The following is a 19,805-nucleotide window of genomic DNA, read 5'->3' on the forward strand; positions in this document are numbered from 1 at the left end:
TTATTCTAAGAAAAGTGAAGAGTTTGGGAAGTCAGCCACCAAGTGGTTGGCCACGTTAGCTGACAGAGAGGAGTCAGCAGATGCTGAAGCGCATAGTGCAAAGACTTTCTAAACCGTCAGTTGCTACATTAATCCAAACTGCATTTAGGGATTTAACCCCCAATTCCAGTGCCAAGCAGGGAGGTAATGGGTCCCGTTTTTATAGTCTTTGGTATGACTCGGCTGGGGTTTGAACTCACGTCCTACCGATCTCAGGGCGGACACTCTAACCACGAGACCACTGAGCATTTAACATTTTAGTATATTTAGCTGTTTACTCTGCCTCACAATACGAAGATGGATGGATGGAATTATTTCACTATGGCAGTGAAAGGCAACAATTGTTATTTTTCATGTGGTAAAGGTAATCGTTTAAATCCATCCATCGATCCGTTTTCTACCGCTTGTCCCTTACGGGGCCGGGGGGGGGAATGGCTGGAGCCAATCTCAGTTGCATTCGGGCGGAAGAGAGGGTACACCCTAGACCAGTGGTTCTCAAATGGGGGTATGCGTACCCCTGGGGGTACTTGAAGGTATGCCAAGGCGTACGTGAGACTTTTAAAATATTCTAAAAATAGCAACAATTCAAAAATCCTTTATAAATACTTGTATTGAATAATACTTCAACAAAATATGAATGTAAGTTCATAAACTGTGAAAAAAATGTAACAATGCAATATTCAGTGTTGACAGCTAGATTTTTTGTGGACCGGTTCCATAAATACTGATGTTAAAGATTTCTTTTATCGTGGAGAAATGTTTAGAATTAAGTTCATGAATCCAGATGGATCGCTATTACAATCCCCAAAGGGGGCACTTTAAGTTGATGATTACTTCTATGTGTAGAAATCTTTATTTATAATTGAATCACTTGTTTATTTTTCAACAAGGTTTTAGTTATTTTTATATCTTTTTTTCCAAATAGTTCAAGAAGGACCCATACAAATGAGCAATAATTTGCACTGTTGGTGGGACGGCGTGGCGAAGTTGGTAGAGTGGCTGTGCCAGCAATCGGGGGGTTATTGGCTCAATTCCCACCTTCTACCATCCTAGTCACGTCCGTTGTATCCTTGGGCAAGACACTTCACCCTTGCTCCTGATGGGTCTTGGTGAGTGCCTTGCATGGCAACTTCCGCCATCAGTGTGTGAATGTGTGTGTGAATGAGCGAATGTGGAAATACTGTCAAAGCGCTTTGGGCTCCTTAAAAGGGGTAGAAAAGCGCTACACAAGTACAACCATTTACCATTACTGTTATACAATTTAATAAATCAGAAACTGATGACATAGGGCTGTATTTTACTTCTTTATCTCTTTTTTTTCAACCAAAAATCCTTTGATCTGATTAGGGGGTATTTGAATAAAAAAAAAAAATGTTCACAGGGGGTACATCACTGAAAAATGGTTAAGAACCACTGCCCTAGACAAGTCGCCACCTCATCGCAGTTTTTTTAATCCTATTTAGTAAATATCAAATCACTTTGCTTATTATTTACTGTTCATTTTTTTTTGTGTATGCGTTCTGTTTTCTGGGGATGCAAATGGTGGAATCGGCCATATGCTCCAGTGACAAATACCATATTTTTCGGAGTATAAGTCGATCCGGAGTATAAGTCGCACCTGCCGAAAGTGCATGATAAAGAAGGAAAAAAACATATATAAGTCGCACTGGAGTATAAATCGCATTTTGGGGGTAAATTTATTTGATAAAACCCAGCACCAAGAATAGACATTTGAAAGGCAATTAAAAATAAATAAAACAGGCTGAATAAGTGTACGTTATATGACACATATATAACCAACTGAGAAGGTGCCTATGTTAATGTAACATATTATGGTAAGAGTCATTCAAATAACTATAACATATAGAACATGCTATACCTTTACCAAACAATCTGTTTTTGATTGATTGATTGATACTTTTATTAGTAGATTGCACAGTACAGTACATTTTCCGTACAATTGATCACTAAATGGTAACACCCGAATATGTTTTTCAACTTGTTTAAATCGGGGTCAACGTTAATCCTAATTGCTAAATCCGATGAAATCTTATACGTCTAGTCTCTTACGTAAATGAGCTAAATAATATTATTTGATATTTTACGGTAATGTGTTAATAATTTCACACATAAATCGCTCCTGAGTATAAATCGCACCCCCGGCCAAACAATGAAAAAACTGCGATTTATAGTCCGAAAAATACGGTAGGTATTATTCAAAACAAATGTCACATATCTTTGGCATAATGTTTATCATTCTGAAAAGATTTACATAGAATCTCGCCAAAGCACACGACAGCTGTTCTAGTGTCTCACGGTGGCCAGATTATCACACTTGCTTTGTTTATCTTTCATTTGTAATCCTTCTCCCAGTTTATGCCAAATTGTGCATCACTAACGGCAGACGAATGATAAACACAGACGCGACTCCCTCCCTTCCACGTTTTTTTGTCATCATCTTTGAACTTACAGTAGCTTACATAAGGGCTCAGTCTTTGTTCCTTCTTATGTATAGCAGTTCTCCCCCCTGTGCCCAGTCGAAAGATGAGACACCAGGCCAGTTTTTTTTTGTATAAAAGGTTGGCTGCAAAAAGCTTTAAAAAAAAAAAAAAAGCCCGGACAAGCAACGTGTGATGCTTGATGATCTATCAGGGTGGAGCTGATGCTGCACTGGTGCACACGCAGCAGCTTTGCAGTCATTGCATCAATTTTGTATAGGAAAATGAGTGTTGAAGCAACGCAGCAATGTCAGCTCTTATACTGATGGTAACAACTGTCGGGGGGAGGGCTCCACCTTCTCTGGGGGGTGGGGAGGGGGGAGCGCTGGCAAGAGAAACATGTCTGACTCCAGCGCTACAGGATTGATCTGCACCAAGGTATGTTGTGATGATGATGTCTTCGTCGTTGCATCTTGCCACCTGCGGTCTACCCCCCACATCCCTTTTCTGTCTTCTTTCCCTTCCCTTCTCGCTCATATTCGATATCTATTCTCTTTCACTCACTTTGCTGGCATCTCATCACTTCTTCTTCTCCCCTCGCCTCTCTCCGTCTCCTTGGCCGTACCGCACATCCACCAGCTCAGTCCATACTTCCAGAGGATGCTCTGCTTTGAACTCCTACCTGATGGGCGTCCCATCTGTTGAATGTCAGGGCTTTTCACTGTCATTGTCTTACGGTCTCCACGGAGTTGACAATATTTTGGGTTGCGCTCATGCTGCATTTCTGTCCAGCTGGATATTCACCAGCCACAAATTTAGGTACACTTACATCTACTGAGAGCTGCACAAAAGCACTTTGTTCTTTTGTACTAATTTGTATTGGTTCTTTTTATGTAATTTGGGTCTGCTTTCTGAATCGAGTTGGCATATTTCACCTATGCTTGTGTCTGGGTACTTTGTCCCATGATCCAAAAGCTGGAGACTGTCCTGATATCTCACGACAATAATCATTACTTTTTAGTACTTTGTTTTAAGTCCTGTCTAGCGGTTTTATTTTTGTTCTGTTCGCCTCCTTTTTGCCACTACTTCTGTTCAAGCTGTTGTGTTCAGAGAAGGGAAGGCGGCGACAACTAAGGCAGAACTGCGGTTTACAAGGTTTATTTAAACCTTCGATGAATAAGTGGCGTGTGTATGCTACACTAAGTGAATGGGTGTAGGCTATGTATATAATTAATAGTGTAAATTAGAGATGCGCGGATAGGCAATTATATAATCCGCAACCGCATCACTAAAGTCGTTCCACCCGCCACTCACCCGCCACCTGCCCTTTGTTATATATCTAATATAGACGATGCAAGGCATTAGTGAGGTTAGAAAGTGTAACTCCCTCCAAATAGCACAGACACAATGGCTTTCTTGAACTGATTTATTCGAAGGCTTACTTTCCTTTCAAATTCACCGTGAAAACTGTAATAAATAAAGCATGTTACAAACGTGAAAAAAAATAACATGCACAGCATGTGGATCAAACATTTTACCAAGTAAAATACCAACAAATGACAAATACCTCGTTGGCCATACCCGGAAGTAGCTTCCTTACATCCGTCGACAGACCAAACGAGACACTTCAAAATAAAAGTATGCCCACATACTGTTTCAAAGAGTGCTGCTCGTTTTTCGTATGTGGGTAACAACATTTAACTATTTATAAATGGTTGATTTCTATAGGCTAGTAAGGTAAAGTGTTGTACCTGACAAGTTTGGGCTACCTTGCTTCTGCAGCCTTCATCAGAGGTGTCACGTGATGTTAGCGTGACATTGTCTGTGATGTGATATATGGATTGTACCATCAAGAATTGTCAGGTACAACACTTTACCTACTAGCCTATATAAATCAACCATTTATAGATACACGTCAGTAGGCTAAATGAACCTCTTCAACATAACATTTAACATGTATGATGCAGCGGCTGGCTACGGGGTGTTAGCCAATGACTTTGGCTGGGGTCGGGACTTCCGGGAGGGATAGGGAAGTGACGTTATCGACAGGAAGTGAGAGTTCGAGTTGTCCCGGGAAAAGCGTTAGAGACATGAGAGCTGTTGTGTGGTTGTATTACATCTTGTGCAATAAAGACAAGACAAACAAAGAAGTTTTATGAGCCTACATTCCTGGGATTATTACAATATATATTTCCGAATTGGTTCAACTGCCACCCGCCCAAATCTATTTAAAATCTATTTTTTTCGTCATGTCACCCGCCTGACCCGCGGTTTATTCTCGGACTCCGCGGTTGTGACCGCAAACTGCGCATCTCTAGTGTAAATGTTACCAGGCGTTGTTGTCTGTGAGTGTTGGATGCATCCTTCGTCGAATCAAGGGTGGGGCAAGGAGAAGAGGCAGTCCGTTAACAGGCAAGCGGTCGAGGATAGGAGTGAGGCAGCGTAATACGTGTCCGAGCAGGGGTCGAGAATTTAGGAAGGCAGTCAGGAATCCAGATGGATGTCGAGACGCAAAACAGGAGACGTTCTGACAAAGGTTCCTCGAGTGCGCTGGACTTTATGCCGCTCCCTCTCATCGGGGCCAGGTGCGCTGATTAATGATTGTCCGCAGGCTTGTTGCTGCGTAGGCATGCTGCGCTCAGCGCGAGCAAGGGCGTGTCTGAGTGTGCTGCCAGCAGAGGTGCCGGTAGCTCCAGCTGCCGAGGAAACGCAGGTTCGAGTCTATGCCGTGACACAAGCGCTGGCTCCCTAACCTATTCCTGATTGGCAATCAGGACACACCAGGATCATTGTGCTTTGTACTTCCATGCTTCATAGCGTCCCATATGCTTCCTGTGCATTATTTTTGTTTTTGTTATTAAATACATTTGTACCTGCACTTCGCCTGCCGTCTCTGCATCCTGGGGTCCAGACCAACAACACCCACACCGAAACGTAATGGAGACTCATTTTCAAACTCTGCGACGATAGGAACAAGTAGGGATGGGTATTGATACAAATTTCATGATTCCGATTCTATATTCAATTCTGCATAATAATTTGGTTAAATCAAATTGATAAGCAAATCAATATAGTTATTTAATTTATATTTGTACTTTATGTTACATGGGAAAATGCACTGTAATAGACATAAAATGTATGTTTGCTACAAACCCCGTTTCCATATGAGTTGGGAAATTGTGTGCATCAAAAAACGACATCATTGTGTAAAGAATAACACCACATGTGCTCAAGTACACTTAAGAAAACCACTGTCAGTAACTACAGTTGGCCGCCACATCTGTAAGTGCAAGTTAAAGCTCTACTATGCAATGAGAAAGCCGTTTATCAACAACACCCAGAAACACCATCAGCTTCGCTGGTCCTAACCTCATCTACGATGGACTGATGCAAAGTGGAAAAGTGTTCTGTGGTCTGACGAGTCCACATTTCAAATTGTTTTTGGAAACTGTGGATATCGTGTCCTCTGGACCAAAGTGGAAAAGAACCATCTGTTATAGTTCAAAGCTGTTCAAAAGCCAGCATGTGTGATGGTATGTGGTTGTATTAGTGCCCAAGGCATGGGTAACTTACGCATCTGTGAAGGCACAATTAATGGTGAAAGGTACATACAGGTTTTGGAGCAACATATGTTGCCATCCAAGCAACGTCTTTTTCATGAACGCCCCTGTTTATTTCAGCAAGACAATGCCAAGTCACATTCTGCACATGTTACAACAGTGTGGCTTTGTAGTAAAAAAGTGCGGGCAGTAGACAGGCCTGCCTGTAGTCCAGACCTGTCTCCCATTGAAAATGAGTGGCGCAGTATGAAGTCCAAAATACGACAACGGAGACAGTTACATCAAGCAAGAATTGAAAATAATTTCACCTGAAAAGCTTAAAAAAATTGGTCTCGTCAGTTCCCAAACGTTAACTGAGTGTTGTCAAAAGGAAAGGTGATGTAACACAGTGGTAAAAATGCCCCTGTGCCAATTTTTTTTGCAATGTGTTGCTGCCATTAAATTCAAAGTTAATGATTATTTGCAAAAAAAATATGTTTCTCAGTTTGGATATTAAATATATTGTCTTTGCAGTCTATTCAATTGAATACAGGTTGAAAAGGATTTGCAAATCATTGTTTTCTGTTATTATTTATGATTTACACAGCGTGCCAACTTCACTGGTTTTGGGTTTTGTACATGAAAGTTGGAGAACACCAAAATTAAAACAAAACAGTACAATAAAATACATACAGTTAGATATAATATTTAAATGGAGACCAATATATAACATTTGGAAAATTGGATAACAAATTAGCATCATTATTGTTTAGTTTAAAACATAAGTTTACAAATCCAACATTGAGGGCTTAAGTCTTAAGAGGCCCACATCCTCGAAACGGTGCCATAGCCCAGGGGAGGTGCCAAGGAAAACAATATTTGTTATGAAAATAATTATTATATAAAAATAAAATTAATCTTTTACTGTAAAAATGAATATAAAATACAAGATACATTATTCTTTGACAATTACGAAAGAAAGTTCAAATGTTTCTAATAGAAATTAAAAATATTATGTTAAACTCACATGAATATATGAGTTGACCATTCAAAAGTACGTATAAATACAGTGGCCAATTAAAAAATGGAGGAAGCCAAGTTCAATGGAACTGTGCATTGTGCTATTCTGCAACCATAAACTTGACAATAAACATTTTTTTGCAGAAAAATAAGCATATGCAATCTTTCTGACTGATTGCAGTGACTATGTTGTGGAGAACACTTCTCAGACAGTGAGGAGGCGTGCAGCCTATAAACCAGTCAGACGCTGTCTCTCGTCATATCACGCGTGACAAGTAATAATTTCACGTTTACAGGTAAAAATAGCAGGTTTCATAATGAAGCGCTAACATGACAGACAGTTTTAGTTAGATATAATTACCTGCAGTAATAACAGCAGACAATGTGCTGATGTTGCCCCTGCTACTGGTAGTATTTCCTCCCCCTAATGAAATATCCACTTTGCAAGTATATTGCAAGTTGCCCGTTTGTGATTAACTCTTTCTCATGAATAACTCTCGAGCGGTGACATCATGCGAGCCAACAATAATCGATAAGGGAATCATTAACAAAACTGGCAAATGATTCCCAGGAATCGAAACACTCGGAACTGGTTCTCTATAAGAACCGGTTTTCGTTTCATACCCACTGCAGCTGGCTTTGAGGCAGCTATCGATAAATTTGATTTTTGGTTACAGACGATTTAACAATTTTCTCCTCTTGTTCCTGCATACTTTTTGTTCCCTTACTTCTTTGACGGAAATTGAAAACCTAACTTAGTTTTTTTTAAATGATTTCATAAAAAGTACAAATGTATATCTAGTCTAAAAAAAATATTATTCAAATTTGCATTTTGCATATTTGAATTATTTGTGTATGCAGTGCTCATCAAATAAAAGAAACATTTGTTTTGAATTACACTACCTGGCATTTGTAATAAATGGTTTCTTTAAAAATCAGAAAAAATTCTAAGTCAAGTTTGATTTGTTAAAATTCATTGTTTGTCACGACGGGGGGTCCCAGCTTACTGCGGGTCTTGTCCTCCCGGGATGCAGACAGACTACTCCGGACAAGGCGTGCAGGTAGGAACATGATTTATTCCTCAAAAATCAAACACGGACCAAAAGCAGACAACAAGCAAAAATAAAGGGTGCGATCGCACGGGAAGCTAAAGCGAGACTTAGCGCAGGAATCAAGAAGCAAAGGAGACAAGGAATTTACCCAACGTAACTGTTGCAAGTAGCAAATGATGAAGCCAGACTCTAAATAGCTCTCTGATTAGTGGTTGACAGCAGCTGAGCGTGCCGACTACTAACCGAGGCAGGTGAACCCAATAATCCCCATGGAAACTAAAACAAACAGAGAGGTGCACAAACAGGATCTAAGGAGGTCCAAAACTAATAGAACATAACAAAACATGATCCGGGCCCCGGATCATGACAATTTGTTTCTCTTGTCGTGAAATATTTCAAAATTGTTGGTACAAATAGCACGTGAAAGGTCCAACATGATTAACAGCATGTTTGTTTAAAGTGAGCTAAGGGGAAGTTTACGGCAGCACGAGCAAGAGAAAATGTACATTTGCTTTGCACCTCCCAACCCACCTGCAGAACAGTATGGGTAATCTCACCTCATTGGAGCATGCCCAAATAGTTGAATCTCGATCAACTCACAGACGCAGGGAATAGCCACCTGGCTGATGCCCCTTTTTGATATTTCAGCACTTCATTATGAGTAGTCTCGAGTGTTCTCTAGCCCTGAGTACAGTAATAACAATTTGGGGTCTTTGGAGCTGACCCAAGCTTTTTTTTAGCCAATTTCTACTGGACTGTGTATTTGGTTTGATTTGTGTTTTTAATTTACATGTTTTAACAGTTTCCTGGCTTACTTGAATATTGTGTGGCTTTATTTATCTTCTATATCTGTCTTTTGATTGACGGTGCTATGGAGCTACATGGAGAACAATGCAAGGCCATTAACATTTTCCATTGGTGTGAAGTGGAATGCATTGTTCCTTGTCTTCTCATCACACCTTTTGTCTATCATCTGTCATACAGTTGGCCTTCTCACACTTAACCTTAGTTCTGTTAAGTTGTATTCCTTTTTATGGAATGTATTGTCTTAAAAACTGCCAGCTAAATACATGCCAATGGGGAATTCCCTTCGATTCGGTTTTTAGAAGACGTTTCGCCTCTCATCTGAGTAGGCTTCATCAGTTCATGCTCATAGATTTAGGTTGGTCAGATCTAGTCTAGCGGCTTTATACTCCAAAACCAGGAGGGTGGGCCTGGGCAAGGATGGTTGCACCCTATCGTAGTGAGAAATAACAACTGTCTTGATGCAAACGAGCAATCATACTGACAGAGCCAACGACAGTTGTTGTAATTTCCCCTCGTTAGCATTGAGGTATTGTGTGGCAGAACGATCACTGTGGGTCAACTACTACCAGTCCAAAATAGTTGGAATCCCCCAAGTAAGCATTCCAGTCAGTTGTAAACAAATGGCCTTCTGGTCAACTTTTGTGACAAGAATGTTTCTAACTCCTGTTATTTCTTGGAGGCTAAATTGAGTCTTTTAGGAATGGTTGAAAGGACAGTGTTGTATGTGGAAGACGAGTGGTGTCGCAGACCACCTCCTCTGTTTAGGGATGCTTTTTCCACCTTCACATAGATGGATTCCCTCACTCCTCTTTCGTACCATCCGTCCTCCCAGTCCAGAATCTGAACATTTGTGTTCTCAAAGGAATGCTGTTTCTCCCTGAGGTACAGGTAGGCAGCTCAGTCTCCATGCATCGGCTAGGTGGTCGTTTTGTATCCCCAATATATCAATCAGTGCATACCTCATTACACTAGATAGCATACAGTAGATCGTTTTTGTGGGTGTGGGGTGTCCCGTCTTTAGGATGCACTAGTCTCTGTCTAAGAGTGTTGCCTGGTTTGAAGTTGACTGGGATGCCGTGTTGGTTAAAAAATAATCTGAGTTTCTCATATATACCTGATATATATGGAATGACAATATTTTTTTGGGCATCTGTAATCTTTTGCCTCCTCATCCACTCTGTTTTTGTTATTTCCGGAACTGGATGCACTTTTCACAAACGAAAGCACCAGCCACTAGACTAAGTCTTACCAATCTAAGTCTATGAGCATGAACTGATGAAGCAAACCCAGATGAGAGACGAAATGTCTTCTAAGACAAACCAAACAGTCCAGTTGCGATCAATTGAATGCCCTGAGATGACTATGACCTGGATGAATGAGAACATTCATAGACACGGTTTTTAAAAGACTGTTCAATTTAAATTACATTTCCTAATTGCAATTCCATCTGTCATGTATTCAGGAAGTGTCTAATCTAGTTTAATTTTGTTGTAGTGATGTAAGATATCGGCTAATTCTTAGCTGCATTTATGTTGGTGATAGTCTAAAGCAGTGGTTCTTAACTTTGTTGGCGGTACTGAACCCTACCAGTTTCATATGCGCATTCACCGAACCATTCTTTAGTGAAAAATGAAATGTTTTTTTTTTTTTTAATTCAAGACAAAGTTATATGTTTTTTTACTGGCGCACAAAATGAACCGTGCATGAACATTATCTTGTTAAAAGAACAAAACAAACAGAGCATAAAATTACAAAAAATTACACACCTACAAATCAGTGTGACTTCTGCGGTTACCGTATACATAATACGCCTATAGGGAGAAGTTTTTATTTACACGATGAGTCGGGTGTGTCTTGACCTCCGCGGCGGAGGCTCCGCCGAACACCTGAGGCCAACTCACCGAATCCTTAGGGTTCGATCGAACCCAGGTTAAGAACCACTGGTCTAAAGTATAAAATACAATTAATTGTTATTTTTGTAGAATAGAAAATAAGTTTTACAGCAAGTTATAAATATCGTATAATTAAAGTGGTACCTCGGCTTACGAGTTTAATTGGTTCTGTAACGGAACTCGGAAACCCAAAAACACTTATCTCAAATAAATGTTCCCCATTATTTTAATTGAAATGCCATTATTCAATCCTATAATCCACAAGTTTAGCATATATTTACGTGACAAAAACAAACTTCTATATAACAGATATTGGATTAAAAACCTAACAGAATGTACCACAAACACACTACAGTAGTTTTATATATTAATGAAATAATAACGTACAGTATTTACCCTGAAGAGAGGACTTCTTCGGTATCTTCTATGAGTTGCTTCGCTGTCAAATACATCATCAACAGCTTCTCCATTTTTCTTTAGATTAATGTCTGCGCTTTAGAAATTATTTTAACCTTCATCGTACTCCTTCAGCTTCAGTAGCAGTGCCATGCTCAATCTGTTTACGCCAAATCAGCTACACGTGTAACATGGTCATGTTTTTCAGTGAAATCTTTCTTTAATTTAATGAATATAATTTGCTTGTCCTTCCCTGCATTGTACTTTGCACTCGCTTTCTTCATTCCCATGGTTGGAAAAACATAGTAATGTGTTGCTAGCTATTAGCTAATGCTAACGAATGAGACACCGAAAGTTTTGATTGTTTGCTACTCATTCAAGCAAAAGTTTTGCTCACCACCTAAAGCCTTACAATTAACTGTTTCTATCCAAGGGAACTGGAGATATGGGACACTTTTAAGCCGGGTAAACTTGAAAATCGTGTAATCATAGCCTTTATTGTCTCCAGGCATAGGCCGGTATGGATTCTAATGGATTAATAACAAAATTAGCACGGTGTTATAATTATCATCAATCAATCAATCAAACACCCCTGTTGTAATTATAAAGTGTTGTGTCACTATCATTAAATTGTACCATTATGTTTATGTTTAAAAACTTAGATACACAAATTGTGTTATGAGGACAAGACAACAAATGAGCAAATTTCTTAAATGAAACATCTGTAAAAACGAGCTAGCAATACTGCTAATTTAGCACATACCTCGCTGACGTGATAGCCACATGTAGTTTTGTTGAAAGACAAAAACGATCTCTGAACTTTCTCAATTTCTACAAAAAAAATAGATAGATAGATAGATACATAGTACTCACTCCGTAGAAAATCACATTTGGAGTCAGATTGCCAGAAACACGTCAGATAATTCTAGCTAGCTACTGCCGAGCAGAGCTAGAGTGAGTGACAGCTAAGGCAAAAATAATTAACAGTTGACAGAAAAGTCAATCGGTATTGAGTTTGATCGCTGAGCGATCAGACACGCCGGCATCAATTGGATTAGCCTATGGCAGCCAGCTGTGAAGCTGTTGTCATTTAATAGGATCTATAGATATTTTATATGTAGACAGTTTTTTATTTTCATGATGATAAAAAAATACGGTTTAAAGTGCAGTCCTTGATAGCTCAATACAAAACGCTTCCTTTTTTTATAGGGAGGGGTTAGTTTTTCAAAAGACGAATGGCAACCCTAAACACAAGTGATAATATTTTAGTATGTTCTTTCTAAAATAAAAATGCTGATGAATGTAATTACTAAGAGTTTAAAGGGGAACATTATCACCAAACCTATGCAAGCATCAATATATACCTTGATGGTGCAGAAAAAAGACCATGTATTTTTTTAACCGATTTCCGAACTCTAAATGGGTGAATTTTGGCGAATTAAACGCCTTTCTGTTTATCGGTCTCGTAGCAATGACGTCAGAACGTGACGTCACAGAGGTAATACTGCCGCCATTTTCATTTTCAACACATTACAAACAGCTCTGATATTTTATGTTTTTTCGACTATTTTTTGGAACTTTAGAGACATCATGCCCATCGGTGTGTTGTCGGAGGGTGTAACAACACTAACAGGGAGGGATTCAAGTTGCACCACTGGCCCGAAGATGCGAAAGTGTCTGCCACCAGACTCCCATTGAATGTGCCAGAGTGTCTCCACATTTTACCGGCGATGCTAAGGCAGACATGGCACAGAGATGTACGGATAACCTGCAGATGCATTTGCAACGATTAAGTCAACTAAATCACAAGGGTGATCTCGAAGTAAATAATTAACAAAAAGACACTTCTTAGTAAGATTTAAAAAAAATAATTGAATAAGATTAGAAAACATGTTTTGGAGACTTGCTCACAACTTGTCCTCAAGAGTGTTTTGGAGCTGCTGAAGTAAATGTGTCTTTGATTTTTTTTTTGATTTTCTGACTCAGATGTCACTTTATTTTAGCATACAAACAAAACATAAAATAAAAAACCTGTTCTTCGATTATTCGTGGCATCCTAGCTCGCTGGTGTTAACCACCTTAGCAGTCCATTTTTTCCTCAGTAACAAGTTATAGTATTTGTGTGAGTAACGCCAGATGCAAATGCGAGTCAGTTCATGCCAAGACAGCATTACTTTACCTTAAATTTAGCATATAGCAATGGGTGGTGGCGGTGCTCCCATAGTGAGCAGTCGTTTTCGATTTGTTACTGGTCAGAGATCATCCGATGCAAAAATGTGAGTTCCTCACAGGTTTTTAGTGATGCACTCATGAAAAAGTGAACATTGAGTATAAATAAAGAAGTTGAACAAATGACTACTGACTGCATCTGAAGTAAAAAAGCTACAGCAACACCTTAGTTATATAAATCACATTATAATAAAATTGTAATTGCCAAAAATAAAATAACTTTAAAAGGTGCCTTGTGGTATGCCTAAAAGGTTCAAATGTCAATGCAATTATCTGCCAATATGTTTACAGTAGCTGAGATAGGCACTAGCGCCCCCCGCGATCCCAAAGGGAATAAGCGGTACAAAATAGATGGATGGATGGATGTTTACAGTGATCCACATTCCACTCTATTAATCATCCATCCATCCATTTTCTACCGCTTGTTTGTCCCTTTTGGGGGGGGGGGGGGGGGGGCGTAAGGCGGAAGGCAGATAGACAGACAACATTCACACTCACATTCACACACTAGGGCCAATTTAGTGTTACCAATCAACCTATCCCCAGATGCATGTCTTTGGAGGTGGGAGGAAGCCGGAGTATCCGGAGGGAACCCACGCAGTCACGGAGAAAACGTGCAAACTCCACACAGAAAGATCAGTGATTGAAGCCTGGAATATTCTGGACCTTCGTATTGTGAGGCACATGCACCAACCCCTCCACCACCGCGCTGCCCTCAATCAATCAAAGTTTATTTACATAGCCCTAAATCACGAGTGTCTCAGAGGGCTGCACAAGCCACTCGGCTCAGATGTGGGATCTGAGAATGTCATTGTGGCTTGTGCAGCCCTTTGAGACACTTGTGATTTAGGGCTATATATACAAACATTGATTGATGATTGATTGAGATCCCACATCAGGCCGAGAAGTAACTCAACCCAGTGGGATACAATGACAAGCCTTGGAAGGGAGGGGACTGCTGATGTGGAGAAATCACTGCATGTAAGGGATGATATTACAGACTTTTGATCCCTTAGCCGGTACTGCATCAAAAACCGACATCAGTGTGTAAAGGATATCATCACATGGGCTCAGGAACACTTCAGAAAACCACTGTCAGTAACTAGAGGAGGTCGCTACATCTGTAAGTGCAAGTTAAAACTCTACTATACAAAGCGAAACCCATTTATCAACAACATCCTGAAACGCCGCCCACTTGGCTGGGCCCAAGCTCACCTAAGATGGACTGATACAAAGTGGAAAGGTGATCTGTGGTCTGACGAGTCCACATTTCAAATTGTATTTGGAAACCGTGGACACGGTGTCCTCCAGAACAAAGAAGAAAATAACCATTCAGATTGTTATAGGCGCAAAGTTCAAAAGCCAGCATCTGTGATGGTATGGGGGTGTATTAGTGCCCAAGGCATGGGTAACTTACACATCTGTGAAGGCACCATTAATGCTGGAAGGTCCATACAGGTTTTGGAGCAACATATGTTGTCATCCAAGCAACATTATCATGGACGCTCCTGCTTATTTCAGCAAGACAAGTGTTACAACAGCGTGGCTTCGTAAATAAGAGTGCGAGTACTTTCCTGGCCCGCCTAAAGGACAGACATGTCTCCCATCGAAAATGTGTGGTGCATTATGAAGCGTAAAATACGAGAGCGGAGACCCCGGACTGTTGAACGACTGAAGCTCTACATAAAACAAAAATGGGAAATAATTCCACTTTCAAAGCTTCAACAATTAGTTTCCTCAGTTCCCAAACGTTTATTGAGTGTTGTTATAGAAAAGGTGATGTAACACAGTGGTGAACATGTCCTTTCCCAACTACTTCGGCACGTGTTGCAGCCATGAAATTCTGAGTTGATTATTATCTGCAAAAAAAAATAAAGTTTATTAGTTTGAACATCAAATATTTTGTCTTTGTAGTGCATTCAACTGAATATGGGTTGAAAATGATTTGCAAATTATTGTATTCCGTTTATATTTACATCCAACACAATTCCCCAACTTATATGGAAACGGGGTTTGTAGTTAATAGTGCGGGAGTCCAGCTGTACCCTAGTGTTCTTAGGAATTCGCTGCAGAAATGTTTGTCTTATATGTTTCGGTACGGTGTCATTCCCATGTCGGATTTGGCCCTGGGGCCACCAGTTGAATAACATTGCTGGAATCAAATGTTGGCAAAGCCTCTGTGTGTCGCCAAAGTATCCAAAGCTTGTAGAAATGTACCTAGCTGAAGCATGAAGGTGTCATGAGACAGCACACCTTTTCCACATCAACTTTGCCGTGAAAAAGGACGTACGCCAGGTTTTTCTGCATAAGCAAGCTTAACTGGCCCCAGGTTGGAGAAAAAAGTTTTGAGTTCTTGTCTCGTTAATCCGTCATACAGCGCAAAGAACAGGGGTGGAGGGGTTTTAATATTTTACACTGCAGTGGCTTGGACGGTATGAAGGAATTTTTTTTTTGTGGCTTTAAAACCTTCACTTTTTCATACTCACTTAGGCTCATGCCTAATTGTCACTCGTTTTAAACTATACTGAACATTCTGTTTTTTAGGGTTCAGCCGATTCCTACACTAGTCGACCCTCTGATTCCGACCTGTCCCTGGAGGAGGACCAGGAGGCGTCTCGGCGTGAAGCCGAGCGCCAGGCTCAGCTGCAGCTAGAGAGAGCCAAGGTGAGAGCGAAAGGGTCAGAGGTCAAGGTTTTCACCCGTATTTACCCAGGGTCAACCAACAAAAAAAGTGTTTTAGGTTCAGGAATTCATATCATTCATCCATAATTGTTTTATATTGGGTACTTGTTCATCTTTCAACAGTCTAAACCAGTGGCCTTTGCAGTGAAAACAAATGTTAGTTATTGTGGAGCCCTGGATGAAGATTGTCCGGCCCAAGGTGCAGCCATTAATTTTGAAACCAAAGACTTTCTGCACATTAAAGAGGTGAGAGTTTTTTGTTTTTTTTATTGTTCCCTTGTCTGCTTCCTTTTTTAGCAAAGGTTTGCTATGCCACATTTTATGTCCCACACATAATGAGTCTCCTGAGACACTACAGTAAAAGCAGTTTGTGGTTTGCTGTCATGCAGAAATACAATAATGATTGGTGGATTGGTCGACTGGTGAAGGAGGGAGCCGACATCACTTTCATCCCCAGCCCTGTCAAGCTGGAGGCCATCAGGATAAAACAAGAGCAGAAAGCAGCAGCAAGGTCAGAGGTCGTGCAGCGACTCTGTCTTCTATATGAGCAGCCTGCTGTCATTAGCCTTCTGCTGGCCTAAAACACATTTCCAGCACACCTTTTAATGAAGGTTTTCTTGTTGTTACTACTTGTGTTTAGCCCGTGTGTGTCCCTGCTTTGCAAGTCATTTTCTCTGAAATGCCACCTGAGGATATTTGTCCATGATGAAGCTTTGCCTTATGTCTGCAGGAAAGGAGGGAATGCGTCATCCGGGGGTTGGAGATCGACGCCGCCATCTGCAGGTAAGTCACGCCAACTGTTAACCCCCCCGAGGGTCAGCGTCCCAAGCGAGAGTTGTCCCATCCTGTCAGCGTATGTTAACAATAGATTAGGCGTCATGGTTGCTTGAGAAGACCCTCAAGTGCTTTCACTTAGCTAAGCATAACATGAAAGTTTTCTTTGTTAAGGCACGAATGTATAAACAGATTTTTATTTTTATTTATTTTTTTACAAACTTGTTTTTCATTCCTCATGATCGTCCCTCCTTATTGTTTGATGTTTGCTCTTTTTGCTCTAAAAAGCCAAACAGAAGCAGAAACAGGTACAGTATGTGTTGTCATAAGCAATGCATTTCATATTTCCCCATCAGACAGCACTATCCAGTTTGATGTGTTAGGATTGGTCATCTCTGCATGTTTATTTTTGTTTGCGCAGACTGAACTTGTTCCTCCATACGATGTGGTTCCTTCTATGCGGCCAGTGGTGCTTGTGGGACCTTCGCTAAAAGGTTATGAGGTGAGAAAACCATCAGAAGTGACTCTCGGGTTAGATGAGGTCACATACACACATTCCAGCTGTGCTAACAATTGACATTTATAAATATTAAACAGGCACTTCAAAAGCCTTACAGCCCTAAATATATTATGTACTTACACCCCCTACAAAAATTTCAAATTTGTCCTATTCTGTTACAATAAAAAGGAACTAGATCAGGGGTCCCCAAACTGGATCCGGCCTGCCAGCGTCCAAAATCCGGCCCGCGGCAATGTCCCAAGTAAAAATGTTTTTATTTATTTATTTTTTTTAATCTGTCCTTTGTAATCCATTTTCTACCGCTTGTTATACTCGGTGTCTCCTAGCCGCTTAGGCAAATCATATCTTCTAAAAAGGCATTTTTGTGTCACAGTGGCTTACACTTGCATCGCATCTCATAAGCTTGACAACACACTGTGTCCAATATTTTCACATAGATAAAATAAGTCATATTTTTGGTTCGTATAATAGTTAAAACAAATTTACATTATTGCAATCAGTTGATAAAACATTGTCCTTTACAGTTATAAAAGCTTTTTTTTTTAAATGTACTACTCTGCTTGCATGTCAGGAGACTGGGGTAGATCCTGATGAAATCCTATGTATTGAATGAATACAGAATCGTTTTGAATCGGAAAGATATTGTTTTTGAATCGAGAATCGAATCGAAAAAATCGATATATTATCGAATCGTGACCCGAAGAATCCATATTGAATCGAATCGTGGGACACCCAAAGATTTGCAGCCCTTATATGTGTGTATATATATATATATATATATATATATATATATATATATATATATATATATATATATATATATATATATATATATATATATATATATATATGTGTGTGTATATATATACACACACACACATATATATATATATATATATGTGTGTATATATATACACACACACACATATATATATATATATATATATATATATATATATATATATATATATATATATATATATGTGTGTGTGTGTGTGTGTGTGTACAGCCCAGCGCAGCCCACGGCCCATTTTTTTTTTCCCCAATGCAGCCCCTGACTCAAAAATTTTGGGGACCCCTGAACTAGATCATCAACCGCTCCTCCAAAAATGATCATTCAATCAGTCACTCAATCAAAGATTATTTATATAGACCTTAATCACAAATGTCTGAAAGTGCTGCCCAAACCACAACACCATCCTCGGATCTGATCTTAGTACAAGACAGAACTCAACCTAATTCTTTGCATTATGCTTGCCTTCATTCTATCTTTACTGAAATGAAAACGCTTGCATGTCTGTTCGTTGATGGTCTCCAAAAAATTCCACAATCATTATTCAATAGTACTTCAATTTATGAGCTTAATTGGTTCTGTGATGGTGCTCTTAACTGAAATACTTGTATGCTAAATCAAAGTTAAATCCATTGCATTCATGATTTCTTCTCAAATAGATAGGTGCAAAATTCTTGTGTTCAGACAAAGTTGTTTTGTGTAAGAGAGGTTTTCTTCCTGCTGACAGTTTCAGCTGAAACCTCAGCCTTCGTCAGAGCTGTTGTTGCTTCCTGATGTATCATGTCTAACAACGGCTGACCGGGTTGGGAAAACTTTCAAAATAAAGTTTCCTGACTCGATCATATCTGTTCTCCGCCCTCGCGTCGCCAATGAAGGACAGCGTCCCAGGTGTGCAAAAGCATGTATACCCCCTCATCCCTGTTCATGGTGTTGGCCCATTTCTTCACACACAAGGGCTTACAGATCACTTGAACGCAATAGACAGCACTGTTAACACACCATTTACACATGAAGAAGAAGTGTACACATAACTAGACATGAACTTACACAACAAAGAAAATAACCACTCTATACAAAAAATCCACACATACAAACTAGTACCTTCTCTGGACAGAACAACCCACTGCAAACAAACTGTCGTCCGCACCCCTTACAATCGGACTAACATAACGGATTAAAAAAACAGACGGAAGGAAGAAAAACACATCCAACATGCTCTCACATGCTGCCAATATCCAAAATGGGCCACAGAGAAAGGAAAACAACAAGCGAAGCAGAAAAAAAGACAGAAAAACCAAACAAAACCAAAAAAACGGCACAAGAAATAAAGATATGATAACACTACCATACATCAGAGGAATAACAGAACCTATACAACGCACTACGAAATAATTTCCAATATACACGGCAGTAAAACTATACAGAAAACTACGACAACAACTTGTACACCCGATCACACAATAAAACATATATTGGAGACATTGGACAAACTTTCAGCACCCGGAAAAAAGAACACAAAAGCAAATACGAGATTAAAACAATTGCAAAGTTTACCAGAACACAAAAACAAACAGCAGAACAAAAAAACAAACGTGGAACCCGACTTAAACAAGGTGAATAACTT

General features: G+C 39.8%; 1 protein-coding gene across 1 annotated transcript in view; it reads left to right on the top strand.

Annotated features, from left to right (window-relative positions):
- cacnb3b (calcium channel, voltage-dependent, beta 3b) overlaps window positions 1-19,805 on the top strand; it is an 82,778-nt gene that overhangs the window by 44,436 nt on the left and 18,537 nt on the right. The window contains exons 5-10 of the mRNA XM_061902266.1: window positions 15,957-16,076; window positions 16,218-16,340; window positions 16,484-16,605; window positions 16,825-16,877; window positions 17,157-17,176; window positions 17,290-17,370. Coding sequence (XP_061758250.1) covers window positions 15,957-16,076; window positions 16,218-16,340; window positions 16,484-16,605; window positions 16,825-16,877; window positions 17,157-17,176; window positions 17,290-17,370 — 519 coding nt within the window. The remainder of the gene's footprint in view (window positions 1-15,956; window positions 16,077-16,217; window positions 16,341-16,483; window positions 16,606-16,824; window positions 16,878-17,156; window positions 17,177-17,289; window positions 17,371-19,805) is intronic.

The sequence above is a fragment of the Nerophis ophidion genome, linkage group LG06, assembly GCF_033978795.1.
Source record: "Nerophis ophidion isolate RoL-2023_Sa linkage group LG06, RoL_Noph_v1.0, whole genome shotgun sequence".
NCBI classification, from domain to species: domain Eukaryota; kingdom Metazoa; phylum Chordata; class Actinopteri; order Syngnathiformes; family Syngnathidae; genus Nerophis; species Nerophis ophidion.